Source organism: Hippocampus bargibanti, linkage group LG22 (genome assembly GCF_051943395.1).
Source record: "Hippocampus bargibanti isolate YZ-2025 linkage group LG22, ASM5194339v1, whole genome shotgun sequence".
Classification (NCBI taxonomy): domain Eukaryota; kingdom Metazoa; phylum Chordata; class Actinopteri; order Syngnathiformes; family Syngnathidae; genus Hippocampus; species Hippocampus bargibanti.
In genome coordinates, this window is record NC_142755.1 from 7,978,274 (window position 1) to 7,999,825 (window position 21,552).

The window sequence follows — 21,552 nt, forward strand, 5'->3', positions numbered from 1 at the left end:
TGTGTGTGTGTGTGTGTGTGTGTGTGTGTGTGTGTGTGTGTGTGTGTGTGTGTGTGTGTGTGTAAAACATTGTAATGAAACATTTTGAATGTATTTCAACTTAGGACCATTTCGATTTCCGACCGTTACAGTCGTAAGTCGGAGGTTACCTGTATTTGCTATCTATTAGCTGGCTAGCTATCTAGCTAGATGGCTATTTATTAGCTATCTAGCTGGATAGCTATTTAACTAGCAAGCTATTGGCTATCTATTAGCGAGCAAGCTAGCTTTTTATCTATTTGAGTTACTTCCAGGTTGAGTGAACACTGGCGTGTGTGGCTGCCGCTGCTCACCCACAAAAACGTATCATGTGACTGTAAAGTGACCTTGACAGTTTTGAAAGGCGCTTATAAATGAAATGTATTATTATTATTATAATCAGATTTCAAGTTGGCGACACCGAGGCCTTCTCGCAAGCCTGTTTTTCTTGCTAACGGTACCCTTTAGTGGATTTGTAGTAAATAACACCATTTTTTATACGAGTCACAGCTGTAGCAACAGTCAAAGTTGGATTGGATTAGCGTTATGAGTCTCGCAGTGGAGAAATTTACATTTCACAGCAGCAAAGTTATGAAAGGAAAATGAAACGAATGAAAGTAGTAGAAAAAACAATATATGTACATGAACTGCTGGAAAGGTAGCCACTCTCGCGGTGCCATCTTGAAGTCAAAATAACAAAAATAAATACATAACAAATACTAATATAACACCACAAAGACACACAGAGTCATTCAGAAATAGTACTGGCATATTCGTGCTGCCGAAAAGGCGCAACCACTAAGCAGTCTCTTCTGCGTTGAATGTTGTGGCCAAAAATTCAGAAAAACAATCCATATCTGTTCCACACCACGCACAACACCACAAAGTGACAAAAGAAACACAAAAACAAGACAAAAATAACAAAAAAGAGGTTCATGAGAGCACTTGCTGACAGCTGCCTACTCGGGCGCCATCTTGGACTTCATATCATGACTTGTATCATCACAAAATAGTTATTAAGGGTCGAATTGATTCTGACATAGCAGGACCGAAGGCCTCGGTGTGAAATGCACAGCTCGCTTTTGGTAAAATGTGTACATTTTATGACGTTTTTAATCAATGTAAAGCTAGGATGACTGCTCGTGGTATTGTTAATTGATGGTCTTTGTCGGAATCCACCGACGTTTATAAAGAAATGTATTATTCAAAAGCGTCTCCGAGACGTGCGGTTGCCTTCCGAGCAGTCTTTGAACGCACCGCCCAAGATTTATTTACGCCGGCTTGAGGGTCTGCGTCAAGGAGCGTATCGCCGCCAACTACGGTCGTTTGTCGGCTTGGAATTCCCAAGTCGAGGTGGCTCGACGCCCGGCTTCTGCCCACGCGCCGCTATGGTGAGTCTACTCACATTTACACCGCAATAGAGAAGAGAAATGACAGGAATACGCTCGCTTTGCCAGTTAGCTGATGAGCTCAACGGTTGGCGTGTTTCCGCTACCGGAAATGCAGTTTGACAGCTCGTGTTTGCTCGACGTTTTCGTAGCTACTATGTTTATTTTCACGAGAAAAAAAACTATATATCCACACTGTCAACATACAAACATCTTTAAACACAAAGACGAACGCGTCGTTACTTTGTTGGCGTTTGTGATATTCGCTAAGTGACGTGAGCCGTCCTAGTAGGGAGTTGGCATCTTAGCTCTTAGCTAACGCTTAGCCTCGAGCTAAGTGGATTCAAATGAACAATTGTTGATTTATAGACGTCTTTGGAATAGATAGAGGTCACTGCAAGACAACAAAGAAGAATGAAAACAAAATTATACAACATGTTGCTAAAGACTTGTTTATCTGGTGCGTTCAGGTGACTCGACATGACATGAAACTGGCGAGCAAAGGATTTGGATGAAAATCGTGAAACATTTGCAGACAGCATCTATTGACAGTTCCTTCTTTCAACGAGAAAATAAATATCGCCATTTGCATGTCGAGAGCAACTCCCAAGTCGTGTGACCCAGTTACTGGATCCCTTACCCAGCATCCTTATCGGTGTCTGGTTACCCCGAGTACTCAATGACTCGTTTCCATGGTGATGGACCGAGCCAGAAATTATCAACATGTCCGTGGAAAGGCGTTGAGCTTCTTCTTGTTGTTGTTTTTCTTTTGGCTTGAGATCCATGTACAGTGATACTTAAGTTTACGAGATTGATTGGTTACCAGAAAGTGTGTATAAGACGAAAAGTTCCTCTTCCAAACATTCATTTCCCATAGGAAACCATTAAAAATGAGAATAATCTGTTTCCAGGTCCCCATAAAACATACTAAATAAGCCTTAAAACTACACAAAATATATCTCGTTTTATGTAGAATAAACGTGCTATTATGTTGTGATTAAAGAAATAAACTGTAGTGTATAATAAGGTCGTTTTATTGACCTTTGTGATGGCCGTTGATGTAGTTGCCTCTTGATGATATCCGAGTGAAGTTGCCGTGCTTTCCCAGCGATAATACCCTCACTCAAACTGTCCCCTGCAAGCTGCTTTTCATTAATCCAAATCAACAGAAGCTTTTAAACCTCTTCTATTACCTGATACCATTGCTTAAACAACGCAGAAGCACCCTTAGCCACACGTAGCAATGGTCGACTTAGCATACTGGTACTGGGACGCTAAGTCATACAAACGCACACCTCGTTCCTGTTTCTTGATGATCTCCTTCTTCTGCTCGACCGTCATTTTCTTTTGTGTGGTCTTTGGCTTAACACGAGCTTGTAGTGGGGTCTTTTTGGTCCCATCATAGCAAAAGTACTCCACTTGATAACAAACTGCGTCTGCACTCAAAGAAAGCGGGTGTGGAAAAGTAGTCCGGCAGCCACCGTGTCGTTGATCGGCCGCGTGGTTTGGTGTACTTCCGCTGAAAACTAGTCCGCTAGCCATACTGGCGCTCCGTGTGTTTCCCGAAAACCTGTTAGTCTGCCAAGATTATATCCTCACAAATTTAATTTTCGTCGAGTGAAAGGTTTGTTAGCTAAAGCGTTCGGAATCTGAGGTATCACTGTACCTGTATGAGCTTCATTCACACTCGTGGCATGAGGTGTATGTAACTTGCCGTTGCCCTTTTTCCTTTTCTGTACCGACGATCAGCGTGAAGGATGAGCCAGAAGAGCAGTCGCCATGGCCTGCAGCAGCGCTCCCAGTAACGCCGAAACGCTGGAAGGCTTCCATGAGGTCAACCTGGCGTCACCCACCACGCCCGACCTGCTGCAGGTATTGACGGCCGACCCATTAAAGGACAACCGACACCATTTTTCCTAACTGACATCAGAAAAACATTTTATAACCTAAAATAGCCAAAACACGCAGGCTGATATTTTTAGTTAAATGCAAAACACCAATAAAAATGACTTAAAGTGTCCCAAAACTGCCACAAATGAGCTTGAAACGGGGGAGATTCAGAAAGACCCACCCCCTTGTTCGTGACGTCACTATTGGTCACACACTGCCCTGCTCCAGAATGAAAACAATGGCTTCAGAGAGTTCTTGCGTTATTGGTGTTTTTTCCTTCTAATTTCGCCATCAACACAGATCAACACAAAGTTTTTAGACCAAACTAAGTACCCAAAACACATTGTGTGTCGCTTTCTTGGCCAGGGGCGTTCCTTCAGTGACGTCACTTCTGGAATCGTCACCAATTTGAAAACAAGACTTCCTGAATATTCAGCGTGACTCTTAAAACGTCAAATCTAGCTACGTGCCGTGGAATCTTTGTAAAATACACTGTCAGTAGAAGTCATTTGAAGTGCTATTACAGATTATGGACGCAACTTGTTTGGAGGCGTCGGTTGTCCTTTAAGTCACATGCCGATCAAAATGCCGAAACTATAGAAAAAGGCGCGCCACCGGTTGAGCCGTCGGCGCCGTCGTTGTGTCCGCAGAACCAAGCGGAGCAACGCCCCTCCGCCTGCACGTCCCTGTACCGCACGCACTCTCTGGGGGCGCCGCCTCCCGGGCTGCGTTCGCCATTGCGTGCCGACCTGCTCCCCACCCAACCCGTCTACGCCACGCCCACGCACGCCCGCAATGGCAGGTGAGCGTTTGGCGCCCGCGTTGCCGAGACGCGACGCGGATACCCGCATGTCAAATTGTACACCCGGCGTGTCCAGCGTGCAGGGCCCGGAGGCTGTCGCGAGCGGGCTTGAGGGCGACTTCCCGTCGGGCGACGACGCCGGTGAATGCGGCGCCCTGAATGACAGTTTTTCCCGCCTGCGCAGCCCGTCCGTGATGGAAGTGCGGGAGAAGGGATACGAGCGCCTCAAGGACGAGCTGACCAAAGCGCAGAGGGTGAGCATGAGCCCACTCTCATTCGGGCAATCGCTGGTGCGTATGTGTGCGTACGGGTGCGTGCGCGCGTGTGTGTGTGTTTATGTGATTTCACGCTAGCCATTTTTCCATGATTAACTCATTCACTGCCAAAAATGTGTCCACTCCGGTGCCAGGGTTTTTGTCATTGTCACTCAAATTGTAGGACCCACAGAATGTTCAACTGTTCCACTTACTTTGAGAAACTCATGTATTTCTTCTAAAGTCATTCTATTTGCTATCTATTAGCTAGCTATCTGGCTACCAGGCTAGCTATACATTTGCTATCTATAAGCTATCTAGCTAGTTATTAGTTATTGCTAGCTAGTTATTCGTATTGGGACCATTAAAGGCTTGGTCGTCGACACAGCAACTATATTGTTGTGTTAAACATAACATTATTGTTATTATTTTTTTTTAATATTATTTTATCCATTGTGGAAGGTCCCACATTCAGGGAGGCAGAATACAAGCTCACCTTGATCAATGGTTTCCTCACTCTGAAGACTTCCCACAGAGAGGACGTCGGCGCTAGTCCAAGTGATTGTCTGGCCCAATGTTTTAGTTTGTTTTTTTTATTGGCCAAACGGCAAATTTCACAGAAAATATCACCACACAAACGCACCACCAAACAAGTATCTCACAGTGCTCCCAAATGGCGGGCTTATTCCCAGAATCGCTGCCATTTGGCTTCAGAGAAAAGAAAATTCCTAAATGTAGGATAAAATACTCTCTCAAAAATAGATAAACAAATAAATAATCACACAAATAAATGGATACATACATTAACACATACATAAGCATATAAACAGCCTATTAAATAAATAAATAGATAGATAAACAAATAAATAATTAAATACATAAACAAATAAATACTTGCTGTGCCGATGACCATTTTGTGTTTGGGAGCCTTTTACTGAGCGAGTCACTTGTTCTGTAGCCACAAAGGGACATAAGTCTTCTTGTGCCGGTCCCAAGCCCGGATAAATACAGAGGCTTGTGTCAGGAAGGGCATCCGATGGAAAAGCTTTGCCGAAACAAACATGCGGATCAAACCTCTCAAGATGGAGGACGCTGATTTGCTGTGGCGACCCCGTCAAGGGAAAAGCCCAACGGAAAAGAAGAAGTTATTAGCCAGCTAGCTATCTAGATGGCTATCTAGCTAGCTATCTATTTGCTATCTATTAGCTCTCTAGCTAGCTGGCTGCCTATCTAGCTATCTATTTATTAGCTGACTAGCTATCTAGCTAGCTATCTGGCTGGCTATCTATAGACTATGTATTAGCTAGCCAGCTAACTTTCTATCTGTTATTCTGGGTTGAGTGAACGCTGGCGCATGTGGCTGCCGCTGCTCACCCACAGAAAAACCAATCCGGGGACTGTGAAGTGACCTTGAGAGTTTTGAAAGGCGCTTATAAATTAAATGTTTTATTATTATTATTATTATTATTATTATTATAATTATTATTGAGTTTTGGGATTCAATTCCGCATAAGAAACCTTAGACTCTCTTCTTTCATCAGGAAAAAAATGTTAATTCCTAAATTAAATGGGTCTGGACTTATATGAGCTCGAAATGAGGACGGCTGTCCAAAATACAATGGAATACATGCATATTGGTTTATATAGCGCTTTAACAACAGCTGAAGCTGTAACAAAGTGCTAACATTGAAAAAAGGGGAACTGTTGCCCCCTTGTGGAAAGGGAAAAACATTGCCAGAGGCCATGGCCAGCGCTTTAGCGGCACCCAAGCATGAAAAAAACAAAACCCGAACAAATTTAGGAATGGCGCTCTACGTCATATTTTCAATTCCCGAATCAATTTGTGTCTGGCAGTGAATGAGTTAATTGGATTTTTGTCATCCAACATGCACATTGTGATCTTTTTATGGATGTCTTTATTTATTTTGCTTCCCTGACTGAGCCTCTTCTTCATGGTTCTTTTTGCAACATTTGATGCTCCCGAGCCATTTGTCTTAAAGGATAACCGACACCATTTTTTTTGTGCCCTAAATGACATCAAAAAAACGTTTTATAGCATCTGAAATACCCAAAACACGCAGGCTGATATTTTTTGTCAAATGCAAAACACCAATCAAAATGACTTGGCGTGTCCCAAAACAACTTCAAAATGACCTCAGAGAGGTTCGTGACGTCACACCAGGACGTCTTGCCTTGCTCCAGAATCCAAACAATGGCTTCAGATTGGGAGAAGATGCTTTCTCGTAACTCATCCAGTTATGAAAATGATTCAAATAGTTCTGAAGAGGAAAGCATACATGTTTGCAATCAATTAAAGTAGTCCTTCCGGATCAATTTGAGCCGTCTGGACTCCAATGTAGCGCCCATAAAATGCACAAGATGGCGCACAAGCTCCGTTGGAAATGGGCTGATTTGTCTGCTGGGAATTTGTGTCAACTAGTATCAAATAATAGTCTTGGTGCAACACACAACGATTCACCATGGCGTTATTGATGTTTTTTCCTTCTAATTTCGCCATCGACACGGATCAACACAAAGTTTTTAGAGCAAACAAAGTAGCCAAAATGCATTGTGTGTCGCTTTCTCGGTCAGGGTCGTTCCTTCAGTGACGTTACGTCAGGCATCGTCCTGAATATTCAGCGCGAGTCTTAAAAGGTAAAATCTAGCTAGATGCCGTGGAATCTTTGTCAAATGTGCTCAGTAGAAGTCATTTGAAGCCATGTTACAAATTATGGACGCAACTTGAGCGGGCGGAGGTGTCGGTTGTCCTTGAAGTGGATTTGATGTTGATATCACGCAGGATGCAACTCAAGTTTCTTTTTTGTTTCTCCTTCATGTCTTTGTTGTCATGTTTGATTTGATCACGATTGGCTGCGTGTTGTCCCGTGTGTGTGTGCGTGCGTGCGTGTGCGTGCTTGTGTGTGTTTGCACGCTGGCGTGTAAGGAATTGCTGTTGAAGGATGAGGAATGTGAAAGGTTGTCAAAAGTGCGAGATCAGCTGGGCCAGGAGCTAGAGGAGCTGACCGCCAGCCTTTTCCAGGTCGGTGCGCCACCTCCCCCGTCCCCTTCCCGTCCGTCTGTCTCGCCGTCTCCATTTTGTCCTTTTGACTGGAAGTTATCACAGTAGCATTAGTTGTCTTTCCCGTTGGCGTGTTGGTCTTTTCCTTTTCCATCTCGAGAGGTTTGATTGGCATGTTTGTTTTGGCCTAACTTTTACCCTGGATTACGTCGTCCTTCCTGACGTAACCCTCTGTATTTATCTGGGCTTGGGACCGGCACAGTAAGACACTGGCTTGTCTCCCCTTGTGTCGACAGAACAAGCAACTCCATTAACGTGACTCATTCACTGCCATTCACAAATTTATTCGAGATTTGAAAAGATGACATAGAGTTCCCATCTCAAATTTGTTCGGGTTTTGTATTTTCATGCTTGGGTGCCGATAAAGCGATGCCCATGGCCTCTGGCAATTTTTTTTCTTTTCAATAAGGGGGCAGCATTTGCTTTTTTACCATTTTAGCGCTTTGTTCCCGCTTCGGCTGTTGTTAAAGCGCTTTACAGTGATACCTCCGCATACGAACGCTTCAGCTCACGAACTTTTCACCTCACAAACATTAAATTCGCGAGCATATAGTCTTGGCTGATGAAGTAGTTTTTGGCGGACGAACCAAACCGCACGGTGCCACGGTGGCTGGCGGACTACTTTTCTGAGGATGAACACCGAACCACGCAGTCGAACAGGGCCACGGAGGCAACTTCACTCGGATACCATCAAGAGGCAACAGCGTCAACGACCATCACAAAGGTCAATAAAACCACTTTATTATACTGTACAGTTTATTTCTTTAATTCCAATACAATAGCACATTTATTATACATAAAATAAGGTATATTTTGTGTAGTTTTAAGGCGTATTTAGTAGAAAATTATGTTTTATGGGGACCTGGGAACGGATTATTCTCATTGTAATGGTTTCTTATGGGAAATAAATGTTTTTAAATAAAACCAAAAATAAACTTTTTGCCTGACACACACTTTCTGGGAACCAATTAAGTTTGAGAGCTGAGCTATCACTGTATCGACCAATATGTATGTATTGCATTGTATTTGGAACAGCCACTTTCATTTCAAGCTCATCTAACTCCAGATCCATGTAATTTAGGAATTAACTCTTTTTTTTCTGATGAAAGAAGAGAGTCCAAGGTTTCTAACCCTGTATTTCATGTTTTTTGTATTCCTAAAAGTCTCTATTCAGTGGGTCCTAGAATTCAATTGACAATGACAAAAACCCTGGCACTGGAGTGGGCTGGATTTTTTGGTCATTGTCACTCGAATTCCAGAACCAACAGAATATTGTGTTTTAGGACTACATCAACATTCAATGCAGCCTCAGAAACCTTGGACTCTCTTCTTTCATCAGAAAAAAGACTTAATTCTTAAATTATATGGGTCTGGAGTTATATGAACTTGAAATGAGGGCAGCTGTCCAAAATACAATGCAATATATTTACTATATAGGGCTTTAACAAAAGCTGAATCTAAAACAAAGAGCTAACATGGACAAAAGTGAAATGCTGCCCCCTTGTGGAAGGGAAAGAAACTTTGCCAGAGGCCATGGCCAGTGCTTTATCGGCACCCAGACAAGAAAAAACAAAACCCGAACAACATCATGTTTTCAATTCCCGAATAAATTTGTGAATGGCAGTGAATGAGTTAATGTGCCCAGAGGACTTTTTTGAGGGGCGGCTGATCTTTTGAGCGGTCTTGACCCAAGAAGAGCAAAGTCTCATGTTGCGATACACCCCACAAGGTGTCAAATGCTATTTTGGGCCAAATGAAAATCTGAACTCACTTCAACAAAGTGCCTTGACGCTAGCATGTGCCAATATGGCGGCGGCATGTGCAAACCAAACTCCTCGGCTCGGCTCAACGTGGCTCCTTAACACCAAGGTGAAATCACTATGGCGACGGCCTTCCTGGCAACGGGTGCAATTAATGTGGCGCTGTATTGCGCTTGTGACCTTTCAGGAGGCCCACGGGATGGTGCGGGAAGCTAACGTCAAGCAGGCCAACGCCGAGAAGCAGCTGAAAGAAGCCTTGGGCAAGGTGAGCGCACCCCATAGCATAGCTGTCAACGCAAACGTTGTTCAATATAAGGTTGAGATATTTTCAATTCAGTTTGGGTCGTTCAATATGAGCAGTAATCAATAATAAGGTTTCTTAAGCCCTTATCTGTACTTCTTTGAAGGTGTCGGACCTTTTGTTTCCCATCCGAAAAGCTTCGTCAGCGGACTAAAAATTTGGCTGGTCGCTCTGGCCCTATAGAAATATATCCCTACTGTCCAGAGGTGGCGGTGCCAGACCTCTGCTATGATAGGTCCCTGCTCTTATATAGGTTGGGGGGAGCAGAGGACTATTTCCTGAAGCTACACTGATTACGATAAGAATAAGAATACATTTCATTTACAAGCGCATTTCAAAACTCTCAAGGACACTTTACAGTCACAGGATATTTTATCTGCGGGTGAGCAGCGGCAGCCACACGCGCTGGCGTTCACTCAACCCGGACGTAACTCAAATAGATAGAAAGCTGGCTAGCTAGCTAATAGATACAGTAATAAGAATACATTTCATTTCTAAGCACCTTTCAAAACTCTCAAAGACACTTTACAGTCGCAGGATATTTGTTCTGCGGTTGAGCAGCGTCAACTACATGCGCCAGCGTTCACTCAACCTGGAAGTAACTCAAATAGATAGAAAGATAGCGAGCTAGCTAGGTAATAGATTACTTCACCACCTCTGGACAGTAGAGAATAGAAAGGGCCAAAACTCTCAGCAAATTTTAGTTTGCTGATGAAGCCTCTTGGATGAGAAGCAAAACGTCCGACACCTTTAAAGAAGTACAGATGACGGCCGAAGAAACCTTTTCAGCGATGGACCATTCCTGTACGATTGAGAGTTTACACAGACATGTGAAATTTTTCTTCATAAAGTTGCGCAATGAAATAGTACGTTGTTATACTTTTTTTGCTTACATTATTATTATGATACATAATTTTTTTTCCTCTGTAAGTAAGGAAAACTTGAGCCGTTAGCAAGTTCTCGGTGTCCTGCAGGTTGACAGGTACGCGATAGCCACGAGTCTTGTCCTCTTGTTGCCCTATTCCCGGTCAGATTGACGTCCTGCAGGCGGAGGTGCAGGCCCTGAAGACGCTGGTCCTGTCCTCGCCTACGTCTCCCGTGGGCGAGCTCCCCGCCATGGGCGTCGGCGGGAAAGCCCCCTTCCGGAAGGGTCACAGCAGGAACAAGAGCACCTCCTCCGCCATTTTGGGAACGCAGGCCGACGCCTCGGCCACGCAGCCCATTGTGCGAGAGTGTCGAGAGGTGCGAGGGGCCGCAACGCTTAACCGCCCCGCCCCCCCCTCAAAAAAAAAAGCCGCCGCGTCACGGCGTCGCGCTCTCGTCGCAGGCGGACGCGCAGCTGTTCAGCGAGTTCAAGGCGTGGAAGGAGGAGCCCACGCTGGACCGCCGATGTCGCTTCCTGGAACGAGTTTACCGCGAGGACATTTACCCGTGCCTCACCTTCAACAAAAGCGAGGTAACCTCAGCCACCTCAAAGCAAATCCCGTTGCTTGTCCTCCGTGACACTTCCCTCCATTTTGTTCCTATTTTCCCGCCTCTTTTCCTCAGCTGGGTTCGTCCATCTTGGAATCGGTGGAGCAGAACACACTCAGCGTGGAGCCGGTGGGCTTCCAGCCGTTGCCCGTCGTCAAAGCCTCTGCCGTCGAGTGTGGTGGACCAAAGTAATCATCATCATCATTATTATAATTATCATAATACATTTCATTTGGAAGCGCCTTTCTGAACTCTCAAAGTCACTTTACATCTATCTATCTATCTATCTATCTATCTATCTATCTATCTATCTATCTATCTATCTATCTATCTATCTATCTATCTATCTATCTATCTATCTATCTATCTATCTATCTATCTATCTATCTATCCAATAGATAGCTAGATAGTTAGCTAGCTAGCTAATCGCAAATAGACAGCCAACAGACAGCAAAAGTTACAGCTTGAATAAACCAACAGTTTTGGCTGTCTATTGGCTATTAGCTAGCTAGCTAGCTATCCAATAGATAGCTAGAGTCACCTTGCTAGCTAATCGCAAATAGACAGCCCCCAGGCCATTAACGGACAGAAAACAAGTTACAGCTTGAATAAAGTAATATTTTTGGCTGTCTATTGGATATTAGCTATCTATCTCTCCAATAGATAGCTAAATAGTTAGCTAGCTAGCTAGCTAATCACAAATAGACAGTTAACAGACAGCAAACAAGTTACAGCTTGAATAAACCAACATTTTTGGCTGTCTATTGGCTATTAGCTGGCTATCTATCCAATAGCTAACGTTTTGTCCACTCAACAACGCGTGTTTCTCTGACAGGAAGTGCGCCCTGAGCGGTCAGACCAAAACCTGCAAGCACAGAATTAAGTTTGGGGACTCGTCCAACTACTACTTTGTGTCCCCATACAGCCGATACAGAGTGAGTATGATGAAAACAAAAAAAATGTCACCCTTCCAAAAGGCAAAATGACGACAATTGTCATTGCTCGTTTGTTTGTGTGTCAGATCACGGCGGTGTGTAATTTCTTCACATACATTCGTTACATCCACCAGGGGCTTGTTAAACAGCAGGACGGTAAGACGCATACCTGCCGTTTATTTATTTTATTGTCATACATTTGATTTGTTTTATATATCTGTTTATTTGCGGATTTATGTCATGATGTATTTATTTATGTCTTTGTGTTTATGTATTTATTTTTCTATTCATTTTTATTTACTTATTTATTTGTTTTATTATGTATCCATTTTATGTATGTATGTATTTATTTATTTATGAGGAGGTAGACTTTTTTTTAATGTTTGATTCACTTTGACCTTATTAGCTAGCTAGCTTTCTATCTATCAGCTATCTACTGGCTAGCTACCTAGCTGGCTATCTATTATCTATCTGCCTGGCTCGCTGGCTACCTACAGTGGGACCTTGGCTTACGCACTTAATTGGTTCCCAGACAGAGTGTGTAAGGCGAAAAGTGTGTATACCAAAAATTAATTTCCCATAGGAAACCATTAAAATGAGAATAATCCGTTCCCGGGTCTCCGTAAAATATAATTTTCAACTAAATAAGCCTTAAAACTACAACCAATATACCTGTATAATAAATGTGCTATTGTATTGTAATGAAAGAAATACACTGCACTGTATAATAAAGTCGTTTTATTTACCTTTGTGATGGTCGTTGATGGCTTGATGGAATGGAGTGGCAGGTCGGAGAGAATTGCTGTTTGAAAGGAGTCGCATTCCATAAGGACTGTAGTTAAAGAAATAAACTGTACTGTAAAATAAAGTCCTTTTATTTACCTTTGTGATGGTCGTTGATGGCTTGATGGAATGGGATTCAGACTTCTCTTCCTGTGTTGTGAAAGTCCGGTTTCCAAAAAAGGCCAGTCTCATCTGCATTAAATACTTGCTGAGGAACGTAGCCTTCTTCTGTCACCTTTTCGAGGGCTGATCCCTTGCATCAATAAACAGCAAACTTCCAGGTTGCCGCATGACGATATCAGAGTGAATTTGCCGTGCTTTCTCAGATACAATTGCTTTTATTCACGCTGTCGCCGGCTAGCTGCTTTTCTTTATCCAAATTCACAGAAGTTTTTCAACCTCTTCTATTGCCCCAGACCGTTACTTTGACAGCACGGGAACACTTTTAGCAATACCCAACTTAGCATATTGGTACTGGGCTGTTAAATCAGACAAACGCACACCTCGTTCGTGTTTCTCAATGATTTCCTTCTTCTCCTCGACTGTAATTTTGTTTTTTGTCTTCTTTGGCTGAACACGAACCTGTGGTGGGGTCTTTTTCGGTCCCATAACAGCAAAAGTATCTGTAAAAAATCCGTGAAGACGATCGACGTGTGCACTCAGTGAAAGGGGGTGTAAAAAGTTAGGCTGGCTGGGGCGCTGTTCAGTCATGTGCTTTGGTCTTCTTCTGCCGAAGATTACTTCGCCAGCCATGGTGGGGCGGCGCTCCATGTGTATCCCGAAAAGTACTGCGTATTCCAAGGTTTAATTTTCCTTAAACTTAATGTTCGTAAACCGAAACATTTGTAAGGCAAGGTGTTCGTAAACTGAGGTCCCACTGTATTAGTTATGCGGCTACCTAGCTCCCTGTCTATCTAATAGCTATCTATTGGCTATCTATTCGCTAGCTAGCTTTCTATGTATTTGACTTACTTCCGGGTTGAGTGAACGCTGGCGTGTGTGGCTGCCTCTGCCCACCCACAGAAAAACGTATCCTGTGACGGAAAAGTGACCTTGAGAGTTTTTAAAGGCACTTAGAAGTGAAATGTATTATTATTTATTATATAAACACAGTGCATATTGCACTTTTTCTTTGGCTTTTGCATGACACTTTAAATCAATAAATTTTAGCGTGACAACTCGTGGGAATAGCCTGACTTTCTATGTGTTTGTTTAGCAGAACAGATGTTCTGGGAGGTGATGCAGCTGCGCCGGGAGATGTCCTTGGCCAAGCTGGGCTACTTTAAAGACAACCTGTGACTGACTGATTGGCTTCTGGGCGCCCGTCGATTGATCAACCCACTTTTCTGCATTTGTTTGTCGTCAAACCAAACACTTGGCAGAGATACATACATAAATGAATAAATAAATAAATAAATACATAAATAAATAAATGAATAAATAAATAAATATGAAGACTAATAGACCCTATGGAAATGGTTTCCAGCTTGGAAAGTTATCTAAATAATGATGAAATAAGTTGATTCAAAACAATTGCAACTTTCCATCCCCTGGAATTTTGCAAGCGCTGTTATGTCACATTATGACGACTCCCAATTTTGAAAGGTGGCCTTCGTCCGGTACAACAATCATTTTTTTTTTCACTTGGTGAAAAATGTTTATTTCTCTTGTCATGTGTTAAACAACAAACACTAAGCCACGTAACATTCTGAAGGTTGTTTGCAATGGTTATCCTTCCCATCCACTTCCCTTGATCTTTTGTTTTGTTTTTTTTTCTGTGTGCACGTGCGACTGTAAACTTTAGTAAATTTGCTCAAGTGAATTGAACTATCTTTGTCATTCAAAGTCAATGTTACTCATTTGTTTCCCACTTTGGTTGAGTGCCTTTTTCTCTCACGATGAAATAAATGGGGAAAAAAACATACGACCCGTTGCTAAATTTCTGTGATTGTGTCGTATAAGGGATACAAATGTCAACGCTATATCTTTCACGTTTCAAATTCCCGATTTGACGGAATCTATTTTCCATTCGCTAACAACGAACGACTTTAAGAGCGTCATACTCCAGACCCATATAATTTAGGAATTAACTAGCTGGCTATCTAGCTAGCTATCTCGCTGGCTAGCGAGCTGGCTGCCTATCTAACCTATCTAGCTACCTATCTGTTTGGCTATCTATTAGCTATGTAAGAGTTTTGAAAGGGGCTTATAAATGAAATGCATTATTATCATTATTATGATTATTATTATGCATTAGCTAGCTCGCTAGGTTTCTATCTATTTGAGTTATTCCGGGTTAAGTGGCTGACGTGTGTGGCTGCCGCTGCTCACATTTTCATATTTGTTATTTTGGGTTTTTCATAATAATCATAATAATAATACCTTTCATTTATAAGTGCCTTTCAAAACTCTCAAGGTCACTTTAGAGTCACAGGAAAAGTTTTTCAGTGGGTGAGCAGTGGCAGTCACATGCGCCAGCGTTCACTCAACCCGGAATAACTCAAATAGATAGAAAGCTAATGGATAGCTAAGAAATTGCTAATCGGTAGCTAGACAGCTAACAGCCAGCCAGCTTGACAGCTAATAGCTAGCGAGCAATTTAGCGAACATGTAGATAGCTAGCCAGCTAGCTAATAGATAGCTAATTTTCCCAAAATGGCAGCACGTGAACACGCAGCAGTGGATCGGAAAATTGATGTAAGTGTATGGATCGCGTGGACAAAATATGTTGTTCGGTGGGTGCAAAATATTCTGCGTTGCTTGTTGCTCTCCGGATAAATTAGTGCTTGGACCTGTCGCTCCGTTCAACAAATAGTTCCGTCTCAACATGGCGGAGTATCTCAATGTAGCCAGAAGGGCTTTAGGACAACTCAGAGGTCACGGCGGTGTCCGGGGGTTTCTTCTTCAATTCTTTAGGTGAGTGAGGGTGACAATCTGGGTGCTTCTATTTTGAATGACTGACAAACAAAAATACTTTCGTGAACGCCCGCTGTGCTTGCGTGAACGGACCCGTGTCAAGTTAGCATGTTAGCTCGTGGACCAAAAAGCTAACTTGTCAACATAGTCCATTGAAAGTCGAATTGATGACAAGCTGGGAATCATTTCGTTCGTATGTGACAGGGTCAACGACGTGAAGACAGGAGCCCTCGTTGGCGTGGACAAATATGGCAACAAATATTACGAGGATAAGAAGCATTACTTCTTCGGTAAGAACGCCAGCATTTTATAATAATAATACATTTCATTTCTAAGCCCCTTTCAAAACTCGCAAGGTCACTTTATAGTCACAGGGCAAGTTTTTTTCTGTGGGTGAGAAGTGGCAGCGACGCGCGCCAGTGTTCACTCAACCCGGAAGCTAGCTAGCTAATAGCTAGTTAATAGCTAGCCATCTATACAGATAGCGAGCTAGATAACAGCTAATCATCAGATGGCTAATAGACAGCAAATAGCTAGCTAGCTAGATAGCCAGCTAGATATTGAGATAGCAAATAGATAGCTATCTAGATAGCTAATGGTGTTCGTCCTCTTTGGAAAGAGATGAGCATCTTCACTGGGGTGGGGGGTGGTGAAGATGACTTGCGCGTGAGTTTGATTAAAGTGAAGGAGAGTTGCGCTTGGTGGTCTGCTTCACTCTCTGGTCCCGGCCCATCAGAATTCAGTGGCAAGACAGAGTCAAGACGACTGGGGATGGGTCGGGATGCAGTGGATGACCACAGTGTTCTACGTGTCTCACTGAGCCCTACTTGCGCTCCGCAACACTTTGCTGGCCCACCTTCATGCCCGTTCAACCAGTCTAGTGGTTTCCTCCACGCAATCTGCTGGCTCCAGGCTTTACATGCGTAGGTAGAAAAGCCCTACAATAACCTACTGTCTATGTGGCATGCTCACTGAGACACTTAGATAGCTAATAGACAACAAATAGATAGCCAGCTCGTTAGTTAGATAGCTGATACTAAAATGGTACCCAAAAACGTCGGCGCCAGACCTGTCTCACCTCCGGAAGCATTTTGTATGGAAAAGGACCCTGTGCTCCCAATCGTTTCGGGGTCATCTCAGTAATTGGTTTCGTGAACTTGGACTGTTGCATTCGTGGCGTTTGACCGCCCCTGCCTGCGTTAAATCTTCTCAGGTCGCCATCGCTGGGTGATCTATACCACGGAGATGAATGGGAAGAATACTTTATGGGAGGTGGATGGTAGCATGGTGCCCGCCGAATGGTACAGTTACTCATGTCACCTTCATGTTTTTCCTGTGTCTTTTTTTTTTTTTAATAAATACATAAATAAATAAATATGTAAATAAATAAATAAAATAACAATTAAATTGACATGACATTGGCGAGGTTTTGTATTTTGCCACTTTGAAAATACAGTGATACCTCAGTTTTAGCGTACAAAGTTTTCGCCTTACGAACATTAAATTCGCCAGAATATAATCTTGGCATTTGAACCGCTTTTCGGCGGACGAACCAAACCACACAGTCGAACAGTGCCGCGGTGGCTAGCGGACTAGTTTTCCACACCCACTTTGAGTGCAGATGTGGTTTGCTATCAAGTTGAGTACTTCTGCTATTATGGGACTGAAAAAGACACCACCACAGGCTAATGTTAAGCCAAAGATGACACAAAAGAAAATTACGATCGAGCGGAAGAAGGAGATCATGATGGCTGGCGGACTAGTTTTCGGTGGATGAACACCAAACCGCACAGTCGAACAGTGCCACGGTTGCTGGCGGACTAGTTTTCCACACCCCCTTTGAGTGCTATCAAGTTGAGTACTTTTGCTATTATGGAACTGAAAAAGACCCCACCACAGGCTAGTGTTAAGCCAAAGAGGACACAAAGGAAAATTGCGGTTGAGGAGAAGAAGGAGATCATCGAAAAACACGAACGAGGGGTGCGTTTGTGTGACTTGGCGTCCCAGTACCAGTATGCTAAGTCGACCATTGCTACGTGTGGCTAAGGGTGTTTCTGTGTTGTCTAAGCAACACTCTCAGGCAATAGAAGAGGTTGTTGATTTGGATTAACGAAAAGCAGCCAGCAGGGGACAGTGTGCGTGAGGGTATGATCGCCGAGAAAGCACGACAACTTCACTCGGATATCCTCAAGAGGCAACGACATCAACGACCATCACTAAGGTAAATAAAATGACTATTATACAGTACAGTTTATTTCTTTGATTACAATACAATAGCACATTTATTATACATAACATAAAGTATATTTTGTGTAGTTTTAAGGCTTGTTTAGTAGAAAATTATGTTTTATGGGGACCTGGGAACGGATTATTCTCATTGTAATGGTTTCTTATGGCAAATAAATGTTCGGCAGACAAACTTTTCACCTTACGCACACTTTCTGGGAACCAATTACGTTCGTAAGCTGCGGTATAGGTGAAAATACTAACATGAAGTATGTTATGACAAAAATGATTTTTTTGTCTCATTCATTTTTTTGTCTCCCCAAACCTGCCCCCCCCCCCCCCAGGCATCGCTGGCTCCACTGCATGACAGACGACCCCCCCACCACGCACCCGCCCGAGCCCAAGAAGTTCCTTGCTGAGGTGCACCAATTCAACGTTAGCGCTACCTCGCAGCAGTATGTGCCCTACTCCACCACGCGCAAGAAGGTCCATGAGTGGGTGCCCCCCAAAGCTCAGTGACCCCCTTGCCCCCTTCTTATCTTCTCTGTACACTGTTGCACCTCAATAAAGCCAGCGCATTATTTGCACGGTTTTCCATAACGCCATCTTGAAGTCCAAAACGACAAAAAAACTAAATAACAATGTGACTTAAACATAGACACAGACTGTCATTCAACATGAAGCACTTTCTGCACCCCTTTGTTGTATGAAGCAGTTCTAAATGAAACAGGAGAGGATCAATTCGTCCTTTTCATCAGTGGATCAGGGACGTCACAGTGAAATGTGCACGTCTGCTACAAGATAAATGTTGAAATCAAACGTGAAGCTCTAGCGGTTGAAAAAAATAGAGTTCAGGATGATAGTACAGCATGTAGCGTGTACTCAGAGTTCGCTGAGTGTGGCAGTGGGAAGGGGCAGGGTGGGCAGGGCTGGGAGGGAGTTAAGCCTCCTGAATGCCTGGTGGCAGAAACTGTCTTTGGCTCGTAGACTCCGCCGTCTTCTACCCGATGGCAGCAGGCTGAAGAGGCTGCGGGAGGGGTGGGTGGGAAGCAGTTCGAGATGAAAGAGGAGAGGATCAAAACGTCCTTTTCACCAGTGGATCAGGACGTCTTGGTGAAATGTGCATGTTTGCTACAAGCTATATGTTGAAAGCAAACACAAAGCTGGCGCATCCATGGATGAAAAGAAACTCTCACATCTCCTGTCCAACGTAAATCCGCTTCAATTCCAAGCCGCGACAGTTCCCCATAGGCATTGGCCCTCTGTGCTGACGCTCCTTCTCATCCCGGGCTTCTCAAGCCATGCTTCCATCCAGTCGCAGACTGTCCAACAACACCAACTTTTTCGCTGGACAAAGTGGGACTGTGGAAATGCTGCCCATTCTTCTTCTTTTCCTTTGGGCTTTTCCCCTCAGGGGTCGCCACAGCGAATCAATGTCCTCCATCTATCCCGGTTTTGTGCATCCTCTTCTCTCACACCAGCTACCTTCATGTCCTCTTTGACCACATCCATAAACCTCCTCTTGGGTCTTCCTCTCGGTCTCCTGCCTGGAAGTTCAAGGCTCAGCATCCTTCTCCCGATATAGTCACTCTCTCTCCTCTGGACACGTCCAAACCATCTCAGTCTGACTTTCTCTCCAAAGCCTCGAATATGAGTTGTCCCTCGAATGTACTCATTCCTGATCTTATCCAACCTGGTCACTCCCAAAGAAAACCTCAACATCTTCAGCTCTGCTACCTCCAGCTCTGCTTCCTGTCTCTTCTTCAGTGGCGCTGTCTCCAGTCCAAACATCATGGCTCACCACTGTTTTATACACTTTTCCTTTCATCCTAGCTGAAACCCTCCTATCACATATCACACCTGACATTTTTCTCCAGCCGCTCCAGCCTGCCTGGACACGCTTCTTCACCTCTTTTCCACACTCTCCATTGCTCTGGACAGTTGACCCCAAGTACTTCAAATCCTCCACCTTCTTTATCTCTTCTCCCTGTAGCATCACTCTTGCACTTGGATCCCTCTCATTCACACACGTGTATTCCGTCTTGCTGCGACTGATCTTCATTCCTCTCCTTTCCAGGGCATATCTCCACACCTCTAGTTTCTCCGCCACCTGTTCCCCGTTCTCGCTACAGATCACAATGTCATCTGCAAACATAATGGTCCAAGGAGATTCTTGTCCAACATCGTCTGTCAGCCTGTCCATCACCATAGCAAACAAGAAGGGGCTCAGAGCTGACCCTGGTGGAGTCCCACCTCCACCTTGAATTCCTCAGTCATACCGACAGCACACCTCACAACTGTCTTACAGTCACATGTCTTGTCCCGCTCTGACATACTTTTCCGTCACTCCAGACTTCCTCATGCAATGCCACAGCTCATCTCTGGACACCCTGTCGTACGCTTTCTCCAGATCTACAAAGACACAATGCAATTCCTTCTGACCTTCTCTGTACTTCTCTATCAGCATTCGTAAAGCAAACACTGCATCCGTCGTACTCTTTTTTGGCATGAAGCCATACTGCTGCTCACAAATGTTCACTTCTGCTCTTAGTCTAGCTTCAACTACTCTTTGCCAGACTTTCATTGTATGGCTCATCAACTTTATTCCTATCATCTCCTTTGTTCTTAAAAATGGACACCAGTACACTTTGTCTCCATTCTTCAGGCATCTGTTCACCATCTAAGTTCTTGTTGAATAACCCAGTCAGGAACACCACCGCCACCTCTCCAAGACACTTCCATACCTCGATTGGTAAATCATCAGGCCCGAGTGACTTTCCCCCCTTCATCCTCTTCAGCGCTCTCCTCACTTCATCCTTGCTGAACAAAAAAACAAACAAACTGAGGAGCCAATTTTTAATTTGCCATCACACAATTGGCACCTGTTAATACATTGCCATCTCTATCCTTAATCACCCGAACCTGCTGCAGGTCCTTCCCATCTCTCTGTCTCGCCAGCCTGTAAAGATCAGTCTCACCTTCCTTGCTTTCCAGCCGAGCATACAAGTCATCATAGGCCTCTTGTTTGGCCTTTGCCACCTGTACTTTAACGGTGCGCTGCATCTCCTTGTACTGCTGTCTAGTCTTGTCCGTCCTCTCAGTGTCCCACTTCTTCTTTGCTAACCACTTTCTCTGTATACACTCCTGCACCTCCCCGTTCCACCACCAAGTCTCCTTATCTACCTTTCTCCCACTCGATACACCAAGTACTTTCCGACCCGTGTCTTTGATTATGTTCGCTGTAGTTTGCCAGTCATCTGGAAGGACCTCTTGCCCACCCAGTGCTTGTCTTACCTCCTTCCTAAATGTCATGCAACACTCTTCCTTTTTCAACTTCCGCCATTTTGTCCTCACTTCAGCCTTTTGTTTCTTCATCTTCTTCACTGTCTGCGTCATCCTACACACCACCAACCTATGCTGTCTGGCTACACTCTCACCAACCACTACTTTGCAGTCACTGATTTCCTTTAGATGGCATCGTTGACACAAAATGTAGTCTACCTGTGTACTTCTGCCTCCACTCTCATAGGTCACCCTATGTTCCTGTCTCTTCTGAAAGAAAGTATTCACAATAGCCATTTCCATTCTCTTAGCAATGTTAACCACCATCTGTCCTTCAGCGTTCCTCATCTGGAGTCCAAACCTGCCCATCAAGTTGCCTGCACGGCCATAAAGTTGCCTGCCCCATTTTTCACAACTTGAAACACAATAAGACGACTAATCGCCA

At 43.9% G+C, this 21,552-nt stretch overlaps 2 protein-coding genes across 5 annotated transcripts; both read left to right on the forward strand.

The window, feature by feature from the left end:
• The first annotated feature begins 969 nt into the window (after positions 1-969).
• rab3ip (RAB3A interacting protein (rabin3)) lies at positions 970-14,608 on the forward strand. 4 transcript variants are annotated; one of them, XM_088988374.1, is made up of 12 exons: positions 985-1,409; positions 3,156-3,278; positions 3,920-4,098; positions 4,175-4,352; positions 7,297-7,392; positions 9,379-9,456; positions 10,525-10,734; positions 10,820-10,948; positions 11,041-11,153; positions 11,801-11,900; positions 11,987-12,056; positions 13,903-14,608. In XM_088988374.1, exons 2-12 carry the CDS (start codon positions 3,186-3,188, stop codon positions 13,980-13,982), a joined length of 1,326 nt encoding a protein of 441 aa, XP_088844500.1. In that variant the 5' UTR covers positions 985-1,409; positions 3,156-3,185; the 3' UTR covers positions 13,983-14,608. The 4 variants fall into 4 exon arrangements, with proteins under 4 accessions (XP_088844502.1, XP_088844500.1, XP_088844499.1 ...); XM_088988373.1 differs by having other exon boundaries at positions 988-1,409; positions 13,900-14,608; XM_088988375.1 differs by having other exon boundaries at positions 1,007-1,409; positions 3,947-4,098; positions 13,900-14,608.
• An 841-nt stretch (positions 14,609-15,449) lies between these two features.
• ndufa12 (NADH:ubiquinone oxidoreductase subunit A12) lies at positions 15,450-18,425 on the forward strand. Its single transcript, XM_088988393.1, has 4 exons — positions 15,450-15,599; positions 15,804-15,889; positions 16,813-16,900; positions 18,170-18,425. Exons 1-4 carry the CDS (start codon positions 15,511-15,513, stop codon positions 18,342-18,344), a joined length of 438 nt encoding a protein of 145 aa, XP_088844519.1. The 5' UTR covers positions 15,450-15,510; the 3' UTR covers positions 18,345-18,425.
• Positions 18,426-21,552: the final 3,127 nt, after the last annotated feature.